This window comes from Sorex fumeus, unplaced genomic scaffold, assembly GCF_029834395.1.
Source record: "Sorex fumeus unplaced genomic scaffold, SorFum_2.1 ptg000002l, whole genome shotgun sequence".
Lineage (NCBI taxonomy): Eukaryota > Metazoa > Chordata > Mammalia > Eulipotyphla > Soricidae > Sorex > Sorex fumeus.
In genome coordinates this window covers 77,193,531-77,211,389 of record NW_026606059.1, presented here as the reverse complement: position 1 = coordinate 77,211,389, position 17,859 = coordinate 77,193,531, and the positions used below count along the sequence as shown (strand labels likewise).

At 35.8% G+C, this 17,859-nt stretch overlaps 1 protein-coding gene across 50 annotated transcripts in view; it reads left to right on the top strand.

The window, feature by feature from the left end:
• RIMS2 (regulating synaptic membrane exocytosis 2) overlaps window positions 1–17,859 on the top strand; it is a 564,867-nt gene that overhangs the window by 379,928 nt on the left and 167,080 nt on the right. For 26 of the 50 annotated variants that reach the window (XM_056111705.1, XM_056111697.1, XM_056111680.1 and 23 more), the window contains one exon: window positions 14,888–14,938. The exons of the other annotated variants lie outside the window; for them this stretch is intronic. In XM_056111705.1, coding sequence (XP_055967680.1) covers window positions 14,888–14,938 — 51 coding nt within the window. The remainder of the gene's footprint in view (window positions 1–14,887; window positions 14,939–17,859) is intronic. 50 annotated transcript variants of the gene reach the window in all.

Sequence of the window (17,859 nt, the reverse complement as noted above, 5' to 3'; positions counted from 1 at the left end):
TTTAAAGAATAGTATTTAATGTATCAATATTCCAAATATATTTTCATTCGATATGTTTTTCCATAAATCAGACTATGATATTACTTTTACAAAGTGAATATGGCTTTTTGATTGAAGAATATTTTAGCTCTTGATTCAAAACTCTGTAGGCAAGTGATTAGAACAGGGGAGTTTGGTTTTGTGATATATTGTTTATCTTTATCAGTAATAATGTGCTAAGTCGCTGGAAAAATTTTTTCTTAGAATTTTGAATTTAACTGATACTTTTGCACTCAATTGCTGTATAAAATGGCTTCTGATTTTCTTCTCAAGCAAAGGGGAAAGGACTGTTCTCTAAATGTGTGACCTATACATTATAGTTGGTATGGGTTTGGTGGGCGTATTTATAAAGAAACTACAGTGATTTTTTTATATGGAGAACTTTCTGAGTAAAGAACATGATAAGGAAGTAGGATCAAAGATGATTGTCTAAAATGAAGGTTAATTTGAAATTTTCATGTTTTAATAAAGCTTTATATTTTAACTACTCTTTTATATAAGGTTTTTAATATTATCCTTTGTGATATGTTTATGATGTTTTCTATACTATAGTAATTCAGTGAATTTTAGGCCTCAGGGCCTACTTTATTTTCCTGTGTTCTCTGACCAGCTTGGAAAACTTAAAAGGCGTAGAAGTGTGTTGGGATTATTTTATTGTTCTTTTTAACAATGAATCATTTTTTTCTTTAGATGATAATTAAACTTTCTAACAATGTTGTAACATTTTAAATGGATTTAGTTATGTCTTAAACAGTATCATCATATAAGTAACATCATTTTTCTAATGACATCTTTCTTCAGCATCTGCACTCAGGATTGACTGTCCATAAGTAATTGAAAACCTTTTGAATTATTTTTATTCCTATACTAACTTAATTTTTTATACTTTTAGTCCTTTCCAGCTTAACCAATTCATTATCAGTTCTTCCATATTTTATTTTAAAATAGACTTGGGTAAATCTTCCCTACAACTGTGCACAGGACTCTTTCTCATGTTATCTGGGTTCCTTTCCTTCAGTGTCACCTTTTCCCTTTTGAACACATCCATTCCCACCATCTCCTTCGTTTGTGTCTATTACCTGACATGATCCCAAAGTGGGCTCCACCAAGATACATGTAGGCCTGGCTCTTCTGCTGTTTCTTTATTAACTCTTCTTTTTTCCCCCCACCTATCTAATTTATCTTAATAATTTTTACCTCCGTTTATTCATTTCATGTTTTTACTCTTCTCTCCTATAACAGTATTAAATCTTACAGGATTTTTTGATGACAGTTGTACATTCAACTTTCAACAGCAGCTGTTCAGTTGAACGGAGAAAATTAAAGAATTGATCTTTGTGTAATACATACACAATAAGTTTGTGTGTGTTTGTGTGTGTGTTCCTTCCATAACTAGGTAACTAACTCTAGATATAAGTTTGTATGTGTATATTACCAAATTAACAAATTAATCATCAGTGATTCTTCAATTCATTTTAAGACTAAAGCGTGTTTTTAAGTGTTTTACTTACTCCTCAATTTATTTTTTTCATAAATTTAATCATCTATTAGACAGTGGAGAGAAATATTTGATATATGCTCTAACAAGCCTTTTATATAACTGAAATGATAAAATATGTGAGTAGCATATTACTTGCTTTTCAATATAAATGACTCTGACATTATAGTTCTATAATCTATAAAATTAAATTCATTTCAGTTAGATGATCAGAAAAGGCTTCCTGAAAAAAGTTATGCTTGAAATAGAACTTAAACATCTATTTAACACATATTTATTAAAACATGCTATGTGATGCATATCTAGGTACTAGAAACATCAGATCACACAAAATAGCTCTCTGTCCTCAAAGTCTTTTTCTAGAAATCATTTCAGGCAGCAGGAACTATATGGGTAAATTCATCTTAAATTAATATGGGCGGTGACAGAGATCCTGAAGTATATGTGAGATATTGAAGCAATTGAAATAAAGAGCAGACAAGGTAAGATATTTGTTCCTATAGCAGAGTACGTTGAAAGTTACACATAAAATGGGCTGTAGTGATATAAGTAGAAAAATTATTAACTGAAGTATTTAAAAGATAATCATAGGCTAAATTAATGAATCAATATGTGTAGTTAATGTGGAGAAGTTATTTATAGGTAAGGAATGTGTAAGATGTAGTCACTGTTTAGATATTATTGGTGCAGAAAAGATGGTAATTAAAATCGAAGTTCTTACTCAATTGACTGAAATGTTTGAATAAATGATGGTCCATGTTATCAGGATACTAAAATACAGGTTGAAAAAATTCTAGCAAAAAAAAAAGAGAGAGAGAGAAAAGTTTGAGGTTCTTCTGGAGTATTCATGTATAAATATATAATAGAGGTGATTTGCTATATGGGTCTAGATTTCAAGTGAGAAGTCTAGACTCAAAGTATAGATTAGGTTAGAGGATCAGCACTAAGGTTAATAGAATGAATTGTCAAAACCATAAATATAAAGAAAACCAAGAATCAAAATTCTGGATGAGAGAACTGTGCTGAAAGAATCACCCAAAATCTGTATTCAAAAATAGTATTCAGAAAAGAACAGGATTCAAGGGTTTAAAAAAAGGGTATTTCAAAAAGGGTTTAATATTCAACAATAAAGAATTCTGGGGGATTTTGTTAGTAAAATTTCAGAAATATATTGCAAAATGATAAAATTTATTAGCAGTGATCTTCTCTAATTCATTTCAGTGAAGTTGTGATGGGTAGAAGTTAGGGTGAAGAGAAAGGAAAAATTTTCTAAAAGAAAATAAAGATGACTACAGATGAGGCTTCCTGATGCCTTGGTGCGATTACAAAATTAAGGGAAGCTAGTAGGCTGGAGTGATAGTCCAGTGGGTAGGGCGTTTGCCTTGCATGTGGCTGACCCTCATTTGATCCCTGGCATTCCATATGGTTCCCTGAGCACCGCTCGGAGTAATTTCTGAGTGCAGAGCAAGAGTAACCTCAGAGCATTGCTGGGTAAGACCCAGAAAAAAAGACCAAAAAAATAGGGGGGAGGGGATAGCTACCATGAGTGATGGGGAAAAGAACTCTTCAAAGATTTATAGAATGGTTAATCAATTGCCTAAGTTTGTGATGGCATTTATCTTCAGCGCTGTTTTATTCTCAGTACATTGCAGACACAATCATTTGGATCTAAGTTTGGAAGTTTGTCCACAGTTATTTTAGAAGGAGAAGAGGAGAAGAGGTTGCAAGTGTTGAGGGTAAATAGCAAAGGAAATTGATATTCAAGTTAGATAAGAGTTTTCTGGTCATATTGTCTTGTTAAATTACATTTAGATGTAGAGTTTTCAGTGAACTGGGAATGAAGTTTAATGAGAGAACTGAAATTTGTAGAAATATTAAGTGAATAGAAGCAAAAAAAGTTGGTTATTATCAGGAATTTACTTAATCATATGTAAATGTTCAGATATTAGACAATTCCTAAAAGTCTAAAGTTCCAGGGTTTGATTCTGGGGGAGAGTTTCTTAGCTGGATCCTGGATTTATAGTTTGAGAAAACGAAGAAAATATTGGGAAAAGTTTTTCAACTAAAATTATATTGGAATTTTAATACATGTGTAGAAGTCACTAAAAACCTGAGGTTGATAGAAAATATATGGAGAAAATTGCCTGGGAAATAGAGAATAGTAGCAAGAAAGTATAAATACATGAACATAAAAGGAGTAGGTTTTACACAAAAACATATAAGAAGACATGTAGAAGCAGCAATGTAGAACAGAAAGAGTGCTGACAATACATTTTTAGCCTTTATAGTTTAAGGTTTGGTGTTGTTTCCCTTCAAAATGCTTTTTAATGGATGTTTTATTGAAAAGTCATTTTTCTATCCAAACTACTTTAAAGTGAAATGAGAGTTTTGATAAGGCTAAGGGTATAGGAAATTCAACTAAGTGGAATAAGTTTGGGAATCCACAGGATGTCTCTAACCAGTGTGGGAAGAATTCTAGAAAGAAGAACAGGATAGGTGTGACTGATAGGACCCATAGAAAATGCTAAGTAAAGGTGGATGCTGGCACCAGAGATGTAGCCCAGTGATGGAGCATAGGCCCCCAGGTGAACGGGCCCAGTTTCAGTGCTCAACACCACACGTACACCAGGAAAAAAAGAGAAAAACTGGGGGCTGGGAAATGGAGGAATGAACTATTTAATTCAATAATGAAGAAGGCAAGCTACCAAGAGTATTCTGCCCACATGGGCAGAGCCTGGCAACCTCCCCGTGGCATATTCGATATGCCAAATATAGTATTGACAATGGATCTCATTCCCCTGACCCTGAAAGAACCTCCACTCATTGGGAAAAGACAAGTAAGAAGAGGCTGCTAAAATCTCAGGGCTGAGAGGAATAGAGACGTTACTGGCGCCCGCTCGAGTAATTCAACAATTAACGGGATGACAGTGATATGGTGAATGAAGAAGACAAGAAGAAATATAAGGAATTTAATAAGCTTAGGGAAATGGAATTCAATTGGTTGAACAAAGAAATTTTCATGACATGCTTAAAAGGAAATAGAATTTTATTGAAAGATGCAGAGATTAGCAATGGAAGCAACTTTCCAAGGAAAGTAGGCTATCAAAAACATAGATGAAATGGTTAAGTTTTTGCAGAAAAGAGAATGTTTTATCATTCAGTAATTAGGTGCTAAATTATTTTGCTCAGTAAACATAAATTGAACTCTTTCTAAGATAAGCTTATGAACTCTGGCTGTGGCTATAGAGCCTTATCATAGTGGGAGGGGACTGAGGAATGACTTACACATTCCTGGGGGTAGCAGCCTAAACTTTGTTAGTGAGGCTAGGTCTGGATGACCCCCACTGAGTTCAGGATTTCATAGACTCCAGAGTCCGGCGATAAACGAAGACTAGTGCATTCTGATCTGAAGGAAAGAAGAGGGGAGAGTGAGAGCGAAGGAATGAGAAGGGCTTGAGAAGGGCTTCAGAGAAAGAGAAGATCATTTCAGAAGAGAAAATAGTTAATTTCATAACAATTCGAATAGGTTTCACTTGCTTAACAAATGATAAAGTTAAGTCTTTCAAAAACTGGAGTTTGTGATAAATAAAATGTAGCCAGTATCACAAACCTTTAATTCAAACCTCTGATGAATACTTGTTGGTTGCTTTTATTTATCAACCATACTCATTAATACTTCAACCTCATGGAAAAATATTCTATAAGGCTAATCATTTCCCAGACATATTGTAGTCCTTTATTAATCTCAGACATACAACCTTCCATTTGTATTAGTAAATCCAAATATAGTCAAAGCTAAATAATTCCAGGTAATGGGGGGAGTTATTGATCACACATTTTGAAGCAACACACTATTGATTTTTAAACACTTTTGTTTGAGACACCGTGATTTACAGTCTTAAGGATGGCATGTCATACGTAGAGTAGGGCAGTCCACTCTCTAGCAGGCTTTGCCAATGTTTCCCCCACCACCCACCCAGTGGGAAGCTCAATTGTGTAAACACAGGTTGTCTTTGGCCTTTTATTATTCCCTTACTATGTTTCTTTGTATCTCACTCCTCAGAGTGATAACTTACTTGTTCCTCGCTCTCCTGACTAACTTTCACTGAGCGTGATAGTCTCCAGATGCAGCATATAGCAGCAAATTGCATGATTTCCTCTTAGCACAGAGTAGTATTCCTTTGTGTACACGTACCGCAGTTTCCTCATCTGTTCTTAGAAACTCGAGTTATTTCAGATTTGGACTAGTGTGACTAGTGCTGCATTGGGCGTAGCAGCGCAAATGTCTTTTCAGAATTGAGGTTTGGGACCCTTGAGGTAGATGATAAGAAGTGAAATTGTGGGGCTGGGTGATTGTACTGAGGCAGAGTGTTTGCATTGCAGACGGCCAACCTGGGTTCAATCTCCGGCATCCCACATGGTCCCCCTGAACACCTCCAGGAGTGATTCCTAGTTTTTAACCTTTGCTATTCATGAAATTAATTTTGTCTTAAATGAGAAGTAGCATGTGTTATTAGTCTATACCTTTCATTTTCATAGAGCCCGGCAAGCTACCGAGAGTATTCAATATGCCAGACACAGTAACAACAAAGTCTCCAATGGAGACGTTACTGGGCCCGCTCGAGCAAATCGACGATCAACGGGAGGGCCTTTACCTTTACCTTTAAAATTTTATACAACCATTTAATTTAAGAAATAAACCACAGTTATTTATTTATTTATTTATTGCTTTTTGGGTCACACCTGTCGATGCACAGGGGTTACTCCTGGCTCTGCACTCAGGAATTACCCCTGGCGGTGCTCAGGGGACCATATGGGATCCTGGGAATCGAAGCCGGGTCAGCTGCAAGCAGGGCAAACGCCCTACCCGCTGTGCTATCACACTCCAGCCCCTACACCACATATTTAAAAGAGACTATTTGAGGACCAAGCGGACAACACAAGGGTCAGGAACACATAGTTTGCTTTTTCAGGATCTATATTCTATCTCCAGCACTGCAGGGACCCCAAGCACTGCCAGTATAGTCCTGCATATTCCCCAGCACCACCAGGGTGTCCTGGCATTCCCTGACATCACAGGACCCTCTGACAAGTGCCATATCCAGGGACTGACTGAGAATTGCCAGGAGTGGCCCCTGGGTCTCTCAGACACTGCTTGGAGTTCTACACATTGGAACAATAACAACAACAATTTAAAAAATATACTTTTTGGAGAATTTCATGAAAGTACATCTCTTACTTTCAAATTCAACTTGCCATTACACAAAACTTCAGAATTCCTTCACATCTGCATGGACTGTATGGAGCTTGGATAATCAATTTCAGCCATAGGAGAGTTCAGAACTGTGTTTGTGAGCCATGTCTCTTACTAATGCCTTAGATAAGTGAAATTATGATGTTTTATTAACTAATTATTATTTTATTATGATGGTTCTCTGCTACTTCAAAAATTTTAAAATTTATGTACCTTTATAATCCATGGTGATTTGATAAAATTTTTTCAAAAAATTTTTACAATAGTATTTTAGATAGTTTGCTGATCAGTCTGGTAGGTACTAATGTTGATTTCCAAAATGTAGTCATTCAAGTTGAAAGGACTTCAAACATTAATAAAATTACATTTTGGAATAAGTAACACATTTTATGTTATAATTATAATCATTCTTATGTTTTAAATTTATTTTTAAATTTCTAGATACAATTATGAGTAGCGGTTATATTAGTATTAGGTATACAGTACACCGATTTGATGTGTATATATTGTGAAATGCCACAAAAATCCAGTTAATATCCTATAATTCTTAATAAACTTATTAATTAACTTTCTAATAGGATTTCTAAGGAAAATGTTCAAAATTAATAGAATGGCAGTATTTTTTTATCATGCTAGTGGTTCCTCCTTCTGTTTCATTTCTCTGATTATTTTAAGAGTTGTCCAATAGCGTATACTATTACACACCTGTACTTCAGCTCTGTCTGCTCTACTCTCCTTGGTATTTATGCCCTGTTGAGTGCTGTGTAATTTCCTTAGGTGTTTAATTTTTCATTATGTCCCAAAGGTCCTCCCGTTGATCGTCGATTTGCTCGTGCGGGCCCAGTAACGTCTCCATTGGAGACTTTGTTGTTACTGTGTCTGGCATATCGAATACTCTCGGTAGCTTGCCGGGCTCTCCGAGAGGGGCGGAGGAATCGAACTCGGGTCGGCCGTGTTGGCTGCGTGCAAGGCAAACGCCCTACCGCTGTGCTATCGCTCCAGCGAAAGCACAGCGGGTAGGGCGTTTGACTTACAAGCGGCCAACACGGCCGACCCGAGTTCGATTCCTCCGCCCCTCTCGGAGAGCCCGGCAAGCTACCGAGAGTATTCGATATGCCAGACACAGTAACAACAAAGTCTCCAATGGAGACGTTACTGGGCCCGCTCGAGCAAATCGACGATCAATGGGAGGGCCTTTACCTTTACCTTTTATGTCCCAAAAGTACAGAGAAGTAACAATCATTGGAGAGAAAATTTCACATGTGTATTATATATATAAATAAATATATATGTATTTCTATAAAGAAAAATGCTATGAACCTCTCCTGAAAGTTCCCAACATCTTTCAGTTATGGATTTGCTAGCATTGTCATTGCATCCAGTCTACCCATTCTGTATACTTTCTGTGCATTAATTAAATCCTTTATTTAGACAGTTCACTGTTATTCATGAAAGCATAAGACACATTCTCTCACATTCCACTACATCGTGAAAGCATCACCCAAGCACACTAAAATCCTACTTCCATCCTAGAAGCATCGCCCAAGCACACTAAAATCCTACGAGAAAAAAAATTCTACTAGAGAACATACATCCTTCAGTGCATAAGGAGTCATGGCAGATTTGCTCTATGTCTGTGCTTGAAATCGCCGTCTTCTAAGAGACAGTGTAGCTTAGAGGAATATGTTATATTTGAGTTTAGCATCTTATTATGTGGTACTGTGATATTTAACCAAGAAAAGTCTTAAATGAAATGTCTGGTCAGAAAAACCCATCACATCTTACATGAGAACTATTACTGATAAAATACTTAATTCACTGTCACTGTCCTTCCATTGTTCATCCATTTGCTCGAGCGGGCACCAGTAACGTCTCACAATAAATTGTGAGACTTGTTACTGTTTTTGGCATATTGAATATGTCACAAGGAGCTTGCCAGGCTTTGTCTTGTGGGTGATACACTCTCGGTAGCTTGCTGCGCTCTCCGAGAGGGGCAGAGGAATCGAACTGGTGTTGGCCGTGTCGGCCGTTTGCAAGGCAAACACCTTACCCGCTGTGCTATCGCTGCAGCCCAACTTAATTCTCTAAAGAATGTAAATACTTAAATATAAGAATACAGTTAAGAATGTTACTGGAATTTAAAATAGTAGGATTACTCAAACATGTTATACAGAGTCTTCATTTCTCCACATGTGGCTGGTATAGAGGAAAGGGTAAGTTAACTTAGATAGGATCAGAGAACTGGTTTAAGCCTTGTTCCCTCTATTGAACTGGGTGCTCTTAGATACATAATTCAATGTCTTTGCATTTCTGCTGTTCATATTTAAAATAGGGGTTTGAAATGGACTTTAAAAATTCCCTATGTATATAAAATCCAAAGCTAGAGCAATAGCACAGCAGTAGGGCATTTGCCTTGCACGCGGCCAGCCTGGCCAACCCGGGTTTGATTCCTCCGCCCCTCTATTGGATAGACGTATTGGATATGCCAAACACAGTAACAACAAGTCTCACAATGGAGACATTACTGGTGCCTGCTCAAGCAAATCAATGAACAACAGGAGGACAGTTGTACAGTGCAGTATATAAAATCCAACTCCTCGCACTGGAAAAATCATTCCTAAATTTAAAATACTATTGCCAAATTCTGGGCAGAAGCAATAGCACAGCAGTAAGGCATTTGCCTTGCACACAGCCGACCCAGGTTCGATTCCTCCACCTCTCTCGAAGAGCCCAGCAAGCTACCAAGAGTATCTCGCCTGCATGGAAAAGCCTGGCAAGCTACCCGTGATGTATTCTATATGCCAAAAACAGTAACGACAAGTTTCACAATTTGTTGTGAGACGTTACTGGTGTCGACTTAAGCAAATCGATGAACAACGGGAGGACAGTGCCACAGTGCTACTGCCAAATTCTAAAAATACTAGTAATGAAACCTTAGTAGAATAACATCCCATTTTAATTAAGCTATTGTTCACCTTAACTCTCTGCAGTAAAATTTCAGCCTTGGGGAAAATACTTATCCCTCTCGACAGGTTAATTGGAGAACGAGAGAGAATGAAACCCCTGTGCCAGATGTCACCACCGTTCACTCACTGGGTGCTCTTGAGCATCACTCTCTTTGACTCAAGATTTCTCACATAAGGGACAAGAAAGGTCATACAAGATGTTAGGCACTTGTGTTGGATGACATGGCCCCCAGTTCAATCCCTGACACCAGATATGGTCCCCTAAGCCCCGCCAGGATTGTTCCCTGAGCACTGCTGGGTGTGGCTTCCCCTCCCCACCCACCACAATTTTTTTCTATATAGATCTGGAGACATAGTAGAGGGGTAATGCACTTGCCTTGCACGCAGCCAACTCCATTTGATCCCCAGCACTGCATAAGGTTCCCTAGCATTGCCAGGAGTGATTCCTAAGCACAGCTGGGAGTGACTCCAAAAGAAGAGCAACAACAAATTTCTTCTGTAGAATAGAGATACTAGTATTTTTAGAGGGTTTTGAAGTTAATTTAAGTTTTTAGAACACCCGGAAGTCATTTAGTAACCTATTTAAGTGAGACTCTTTTATAATTTTACAAGAGTCATTAGAAACCAGAATTTCAAACCAGCTGTGGAAAAAATACTTATTCCTGTAGACAGGTTAATCTGAGAAGGAGAATTGAAGCCCGGGTCCCAGATATTATTAAAGCGTTGGCATTGGGATAAGTAGGCGTGCTTTCAGTGACCCACATAGAATTCCTTTTATTTGCATTACAGGCACCATGTGCTTGTTCAGGAAATAGTTGTTACATAGGCCCAGACTGACAGCATCACTGCTGTATCTGTGCTTGAACACTCTCCTTCCTAATGAAACAGAGGTGAGTGGAATCAGCAGCAAGAAGAGAATCCTAAACCCTAGACCTAATTCTCGGCCAAAATTCTAATATTGGTTCTTCTACCCATTAGGGATGTGACTTTGGCTCCTTAACTGATACTTCCTATCAACAGAATGAACTCTAGTTAAATTACTTTGGGAATTAATCATCTTCTAATTAAATATAAATAGCTTTTTCTCTGAAACAAGAAAAATTTTGTACGAAGAGAAAGAAATCTAAAAAGACAATGTCCACATGGCAAATAGGAACTTCAGAACATCAGAATCAGCACAAATTGCAAACAGTGCTTTCAGAAACATGTTTGCACTCAGAAACTCATATTATTAAGAGCTTAACATCTGAATCACCTTGTCAAATAAATCATCCTAGCCTGCAAAGCTCTAGAAGAAAAGTGGACGAAAGATCAGAGGTTGATCATTTATGTTTCTGTACATATGCTTTCAGTCAACCAAAGAATAAAAACAAATGGCCAGTTAAAATAAGAAAGGATCTCCATTTTAAGAGCAAACAAATAAATATCAAAAATGAGGGAAAACCCCAAGGCTGTGAGCTATAACTTCTGTAAGATGGAAGGGTTGCTTTATGTTAGAGAAATCCTTAATAAAATCTCTGACAGGTGGCCAAAGGATATTTTTATACAGATTATAAGTTACTCAAATTCCTTTTAAAGATATTTTAATGCCGAACATTTTTGTATCCAGAATCATAAGCAATTCTAGATTAAATATGTTGGCAATAATATTGCTTATTAAGAAATATAAATTCAAAGCATTTATACTGGAATAAAGTTAAAAAGCCAAATAATCTATGAATTTCACTGTGCTAGAGTAAAATCATTCTCTACGTAATATAATGGTATATTAAACTATCATATCATGAATAATTTATATGAAAGAAAGGTCATCTGTTAAATTCTTACTGATAATTAAAAGGTTTTTTACATTCTAAAACTCATTTCTTTGAAGAAACTAAACATTTATTATTTAATATATACAGACTTGAATAAATAAAGTTTAGATCTGGGTTGTAGTTGTGAGGATGAGTTTGTGTATATATTGCTCTAATAAAAGTAAATTTCTAATGGAATTTATATTCGGTTATAATGTAATTGAAAGAGGAAGAGAGAGAAGCGGGGAGAAGAATAGAGCAGCCTTGGTCACTTACACGTGTGGTGATAATCTTGTACGAATTTTCTAATAAATGCAATGGAGAAAACAGTAAAGCCCATAGCTTGCACTTGGGTTCATTGACACAACCTTTTTACATGCAGTTCTTAGCATAACTCCCAGTATTAAGAACTAATTTTGCAGGAACCTAAGCATTCAGTTCCAGAGTTCCAGATTCTACCTACTTTTTAAAGATGAGTTAGTATATATTTCCTATGCCTAATTTGGGTAAAATCTGGGCAGTGGGCAGTACAGGAGGTAAGGGTCTTGTTTACTTTACACATGACTGACTCTGGTTCTATTCTTGGTGCCACATGTGGGTCACTGACTACTACCAGGAGTGATCCCTGAGCACAGAGACAGCAGTAAGACTTTGAGTACCACTGTGGCCCCCCAAGCCCCAAAAATAAAAACTAAAAGCATTACTGGAAAAAAGTGAAAGCCAGATAGAAACCTGATCAGTATTACCTTGACTGCCAAGCAGGGTAGTTATCACAAGGTCACCTTGGTGGTCTTTATAGGTGATAGGAGTTCTCTGTATCTTCATTGTGTGAGATTGCATGCCTATATACATTTTCCAAATATCATAGAATTTACATCTAAATAGTTAAATTTTAACACATGTAAGTTTTACCTTAAATATGACTAAACGATTGAAAATATAATAAGGATTGATAGTTACTCCAAATACAGGGAATGCAGTGAACAAAGCAATAGATTGTGCATGTTCATTGATACCAACAAAGGAAGGAGAACAGAATGAAGTCATTTTAACTTGATTTGGACAAGCTGAGTTTTATGTTCTGTTGGAATGTTCATTTGGGGGTGATATGAAACAACTAGAAATGAAGTCATAAGCTTACAAGAAACTAAGGTTAGGAGCATTCGACATTGAAATGGAAAGTAAAGTTAAGGACTTAGGAACTGAGGAACTGAGGAACACTGAGGAACAGAAAAGGGGAACATTATTAGCATTTTGGAAGTATTTGTATATATTTGGAAAATGGCCTAAGCAAGATCAGTTGGCAAGATAATCTGGTTAAAAAAAGAACTGATGGTTGAATTAAAGTGCCAATACAGACAGTCAAAGGGCAAATGCCAAAGACAACATCATAATTCTATGAAATGCTGAAGTGAGGCCACGTAGATATGCTGAGGAATAGTCGTGAATTTAACAAATAGAACATTTCTGGTAATTTTGAGACTCAGGTTTCCCCATATCAGACCTGCATTAAACTACAGTACATAGTGCTGATTTTTTTTCTTTTAAAATGGATAGGAAGCTAAGAGAGGATATTATGTCTTAAGTGCCTTAGCAATATAACATGTTGCCTTGAACTGAGAGCTGGAGAAGATACAAGATATATAAATAGGTCAGCTATACAGGATGCAGGAAGATCCTCTGTGCACTTAGCCCAGTGTTACCCAAACTGGTGATGACTTAAACATTCCCAACTAAAACCTTCTCAGTCCCCTAGTCTAAACTCCTCTGAATTGTTTGAAATTAACATTCTAGTCATCAATTATTCACCATTACAAGTTCTGTAAGCTCACTGTGCAGACACTGTTTCTGTTTATACCTTATAGATTCAAAAGTTGAGGTACAGATCAGCTCAATAACTTACTAGAGCTGTTTGAAACTGGAATTAGCCTTTGTACTACGCCCAATTCCTTAACTTCAGAGCATGGAGACTTGACCTGAAAGAAGTTGGAGAATATAGAAATGTTAAAGTTAAGTTGGAGTGAAAGGGGGTTATTGGTGCAGGATACATTGAGACCCACACAAGAGCCGTTCGTAGAGAACAAGGACAGAGAAATCCAGGGATTCGGGACCCCTGGATGTGATCTAGTTGTTTCTTTGTCGGCATTGCAGGCTCTACCCCCTAGGGATATGATTCCAACCACTCCAGCCACTTCCACAAAATGGACTTAATGTCAATGGTGACTAAATTCAGTTTACATTACAGTTTTACTGGGATCTTCATTGTCACCGGTACTTTCATGTGGGTTGAAAGGTTGAAAACCTTTCATTTGAAAGGTTGAATGAAATTCAGACCAGTCTTGAGTTTAATCTGTCCATAATATTTCTTAATCTAATCTTTTTCTTTCTTTTTCTAACAGTGATCCCATCTAACATTTACTCCTTCACTCAGTGTTATACTGAAGCATTTCATGATGTGTTCTGTTGGTGAAACATTCAATATGCATTCCTTGGAAATTGGAAGAAATTTTAGACTCTTTGTTATTGGTTACTCTATATCTGCATTCTCAAATCTTTGACCAATAATAACTATCAGTAGCTTCTTTGGAGAAATACTAGATATATAAGAATGAGCACTATTTCAAATACATATGACTAAACATTTCCATTTTCACTGTAACAGTAACCAAACTTAATGACTTAATAGTGATCCTCTATTAAAATATTGTAATATCTCAGTAAAATATTTTTGTTAGCCTATGTGGATAAATTATGCAATGAAATTTTAAATATGTTGATTTTCTTTTAGTCATGCTATTGTAATGTAAGTTCATTTTATTCATCTTTATATTTTAACTCATTTCTTAGGATGATGGCCGTGGACATATGGAGGTCTTTTATAAATCTTTTCTGTTTGTTCTTGCATTGAAAGCTTACATCACATTTGCAATTTATAATCATAATCTGATTTAGTAATGTTTCCTTCATTTCAGTAGTAAAAATATTTTTTTCTTCATAGGCTCTTAAATTTTAATTTTTAAAGTAAAGTTGATTGTTCTTTAACCTGCTTTTTAAAAACAAGATATTAACTCAAGGGAAATTTAGAGATTTTATATCTTATATGAATACTAATGTTGAAAATAGAAAGTAAAATACATATCTAAAGACTGACTTTTTAATTTAACTCGTGATTACCCTTTTGTTTAATTCCCTGTCCTTAGTACTTCCCTTGTGATTCTGCTATGTTTTAGAGAAGAACCAAAGCTATAATTATTGTTTCTCATTTTCATTATTATTTGGGGGACGTGATCATATGTGTTTGAATCCTTTTTTAATAGTCTATCCATCCTAACAGCTCTTACTGTGAATGATTTCTACTTCTCTGCCTCTTTGCTTGACTTAGAAGGTAAAAATATCTTTCCTACTTTCAAGAATATACTATCATTTTAATATCATAGCTAATAAAATTTCTAGGGAAACTTCCTGGTTTAATGAACTTTTTAATGCAGTTTGTTTTTCTCTTTCTCTGCATTTATTTTGAACTAAGGTACTCTAGGAGTCTTAGAAATGCTGATATGAAAATGCATGAACAATAGCATGCATGAACAATAGCAAAAATTACAAAAATTGAGTATAGAACTACTTATGTTGTGTTTTCATCTTATTTATATATGTTAGGTCTATAATTTTCAGCTATTAATTTTCTATACAAGAAAGTGGTTAGAATTCCTCATATATGAAATAATATAAACTCTAAACATAGTTTTATATGTTTCACATTTTCATAAGGCAGCATTTTGCAGTTTTATAAGGCAATAATGTACACATTATAAATTAGATCTCAATTTTAGTTCTAACTGGCAAGCTTAAATAATATTTGAGTTATAGCACAGAAGTTTAATGTATGACTTTCTAATATACATAAGGAAAAGTATATGGGTTTATTTCCAGTACTGCCCTATCTCCTTTTCATATGATGAATACTTTCATTCTCTATGATTTTTAATTAGTACTATCAACATTTTTAAGTATATTTACATTTCAATTTCTAAATGTAAATGTAAGAATATGTTTAAAATTCTTTATTCTGTTTCTTTCAAATTTCCACACAATCTTGTGATGTGTTTAATGTGTCGTAGTTGAAGTTTATCTTCTTGGCTACATTAAATAGTCCCCAGATGTGGGACACAGTGATCTGGGATAACTGTCATATCAAAACATAATTACTCAGGGACAGGTTTTCACACATAGGGCAATAAAATGCTCTTTCTCCCTTCCTGTAACTGTTAGCCACCAAAGTGCTTAAAATATATGGAGAATAGTTTATTAATCATGAATCAAATTTGTGTTTGCATCTTTGACAGTAGTTACTGCATTTTTTTCTTATAAGAAATTTTCATGATAACCATTATATTGATTCTCTTGGAGAATTGCATCATCTTAAAATTTAGCTTACCCTCTAAAATGCATCTTGTTTTTTCAGCAATACAAAAATCGTGACTAACAAATCAAAAATAACTAATTGATTAAAAAGTTACTCATTTTTCTCCTAAACACGTCATTGTACACAGGAGGGTGGAGGGGGCAAATATCCAAAGTAAAACAATTATACTTTAGCTAATTTAAAAGATTTTTCTAGATTAGATCACCCTTGTAATTCTTCCTGTTGGGAACATTGCCTGGTTTAATGAACTTTTCAATGCATTCTGTGTTTTTCTGTTTCCCAGGCTCTGCCTCACCCTGGTGCAGCTTTATTCATTTAGCTTACAGGATTTCTGTCACTCTCTTCAATTTTCTTTGTGTTTCTCGTTTTGTGCCTCTTTCATAGTGTGTGTATTTTCTTAGAAAAAAACTGTTAGCTGGTATTTGATAGACTAATTATCAAAAGTAATTTATTTCCTTTCCTCAATAGCCTTATATAGTTAAATTAAAAATGATTGTTTTATATGTAAAATACTTCTTGAGCTTCATTCACAGAAGTACCTCAGAAAAGTTTGCATTATATGTGTTTTATAAGAATCAATTTTATTTTTATGGCAAAACTTAATGTGCATTGCCATCAATTATTTGAATGGTTCCGGCAGAAAAAAAAAAGTTTGTGTTGGAAATACTTTAATATTAACTAAAACTTGATATTACCCAAATATCTCTAGTTCTTAAATTTAATTAGAAAACCAATTAATGATGTATATTATGAAACCAAATGTTTTGATGTATTTTGTTGAGTAGTATAAAAACAATATAATATATTAATTTGTTCCTAGCCTTGAATTATTAAAAGGGAGACTTAGTTTTGGGAAGCATCCAGTAGTCAAAGGAAGAATTACTGAAGTGAGGTGATGATTTTTATCAGAAATTCTCATGAACAGGGAGCCATAGCCACTTAGCCAATTTTTTTTTCATTGCAAAGGAGCACTTTATGTTCTACTCAAAGTCAGATATTTTTATATATAGCAGTTTAGAAAGGGATGATTTGGGATGTTCACTAGCAGTTTCTGGATTTAAATAAGATTAATAATCTTAGTCTTCCATGATGTCTATAATTAATCGGTTTGCTGTTACTGTTTTTTTCTTCTGAATTTGGGGGTTCTCTGAGCTTTGATCTCAAGCTTAAGGTTTTTCCAGCTCTTCAAAACCAGTGCATTTTGCTTCTGATCACAAGCTGGAGTCACCAAAACTGCTTAATGGCAATTCTGCGTCTTCTGGTCGCTTGTTCAACCCAGGGTTGAATTGCATCACTGCCTATGTCCCTCTTTGAGATCTGTCAGGACTAAGATGAAGATTGTGGGGTGGGAGGGGTGGGTCTGGAGAGAAGCAAAGGAGAAATAACTGAAGCACTCCTCAACCACGAATGCAGTGAATGCAGCGTGATCTTTGTCAGAGCACAGGTAAATACTGAAGCCTGTGCTTTGGCATAGGGGATGAGCTTGCTGCTGATTTCCCTGTGCGTTTTCAACCTTATTTTTGAATGCAAATTCCCACCACACTTTGTTTTTATTTTTTTTTAATTAGTGAGACATCATGAGGTACAGTTGTGCTTGCTTACAAATTTTTGTGCTTGGATTTCAATTATACAATGATCAAATACCCACCCCTCCACCAGTGCCCATTTCCCACCACCACAGATCCCAGTATCCCACTTTGTTTTTAGAGCACACCTGTTGGTCCGCAGAAGCTACTCTAGGCTTTGTTCTCTGGGGCCTCTACCTCTATCGAAAGGTAGTGCCCACCTTTCCATGCCCAGGATCTAGCCTGGGCCTCATGTGTGCAAAACCTATGCTTACTGGGTTGCTCTGGCCCCTGCCCGTAACTTTTTAAAGATCTTGA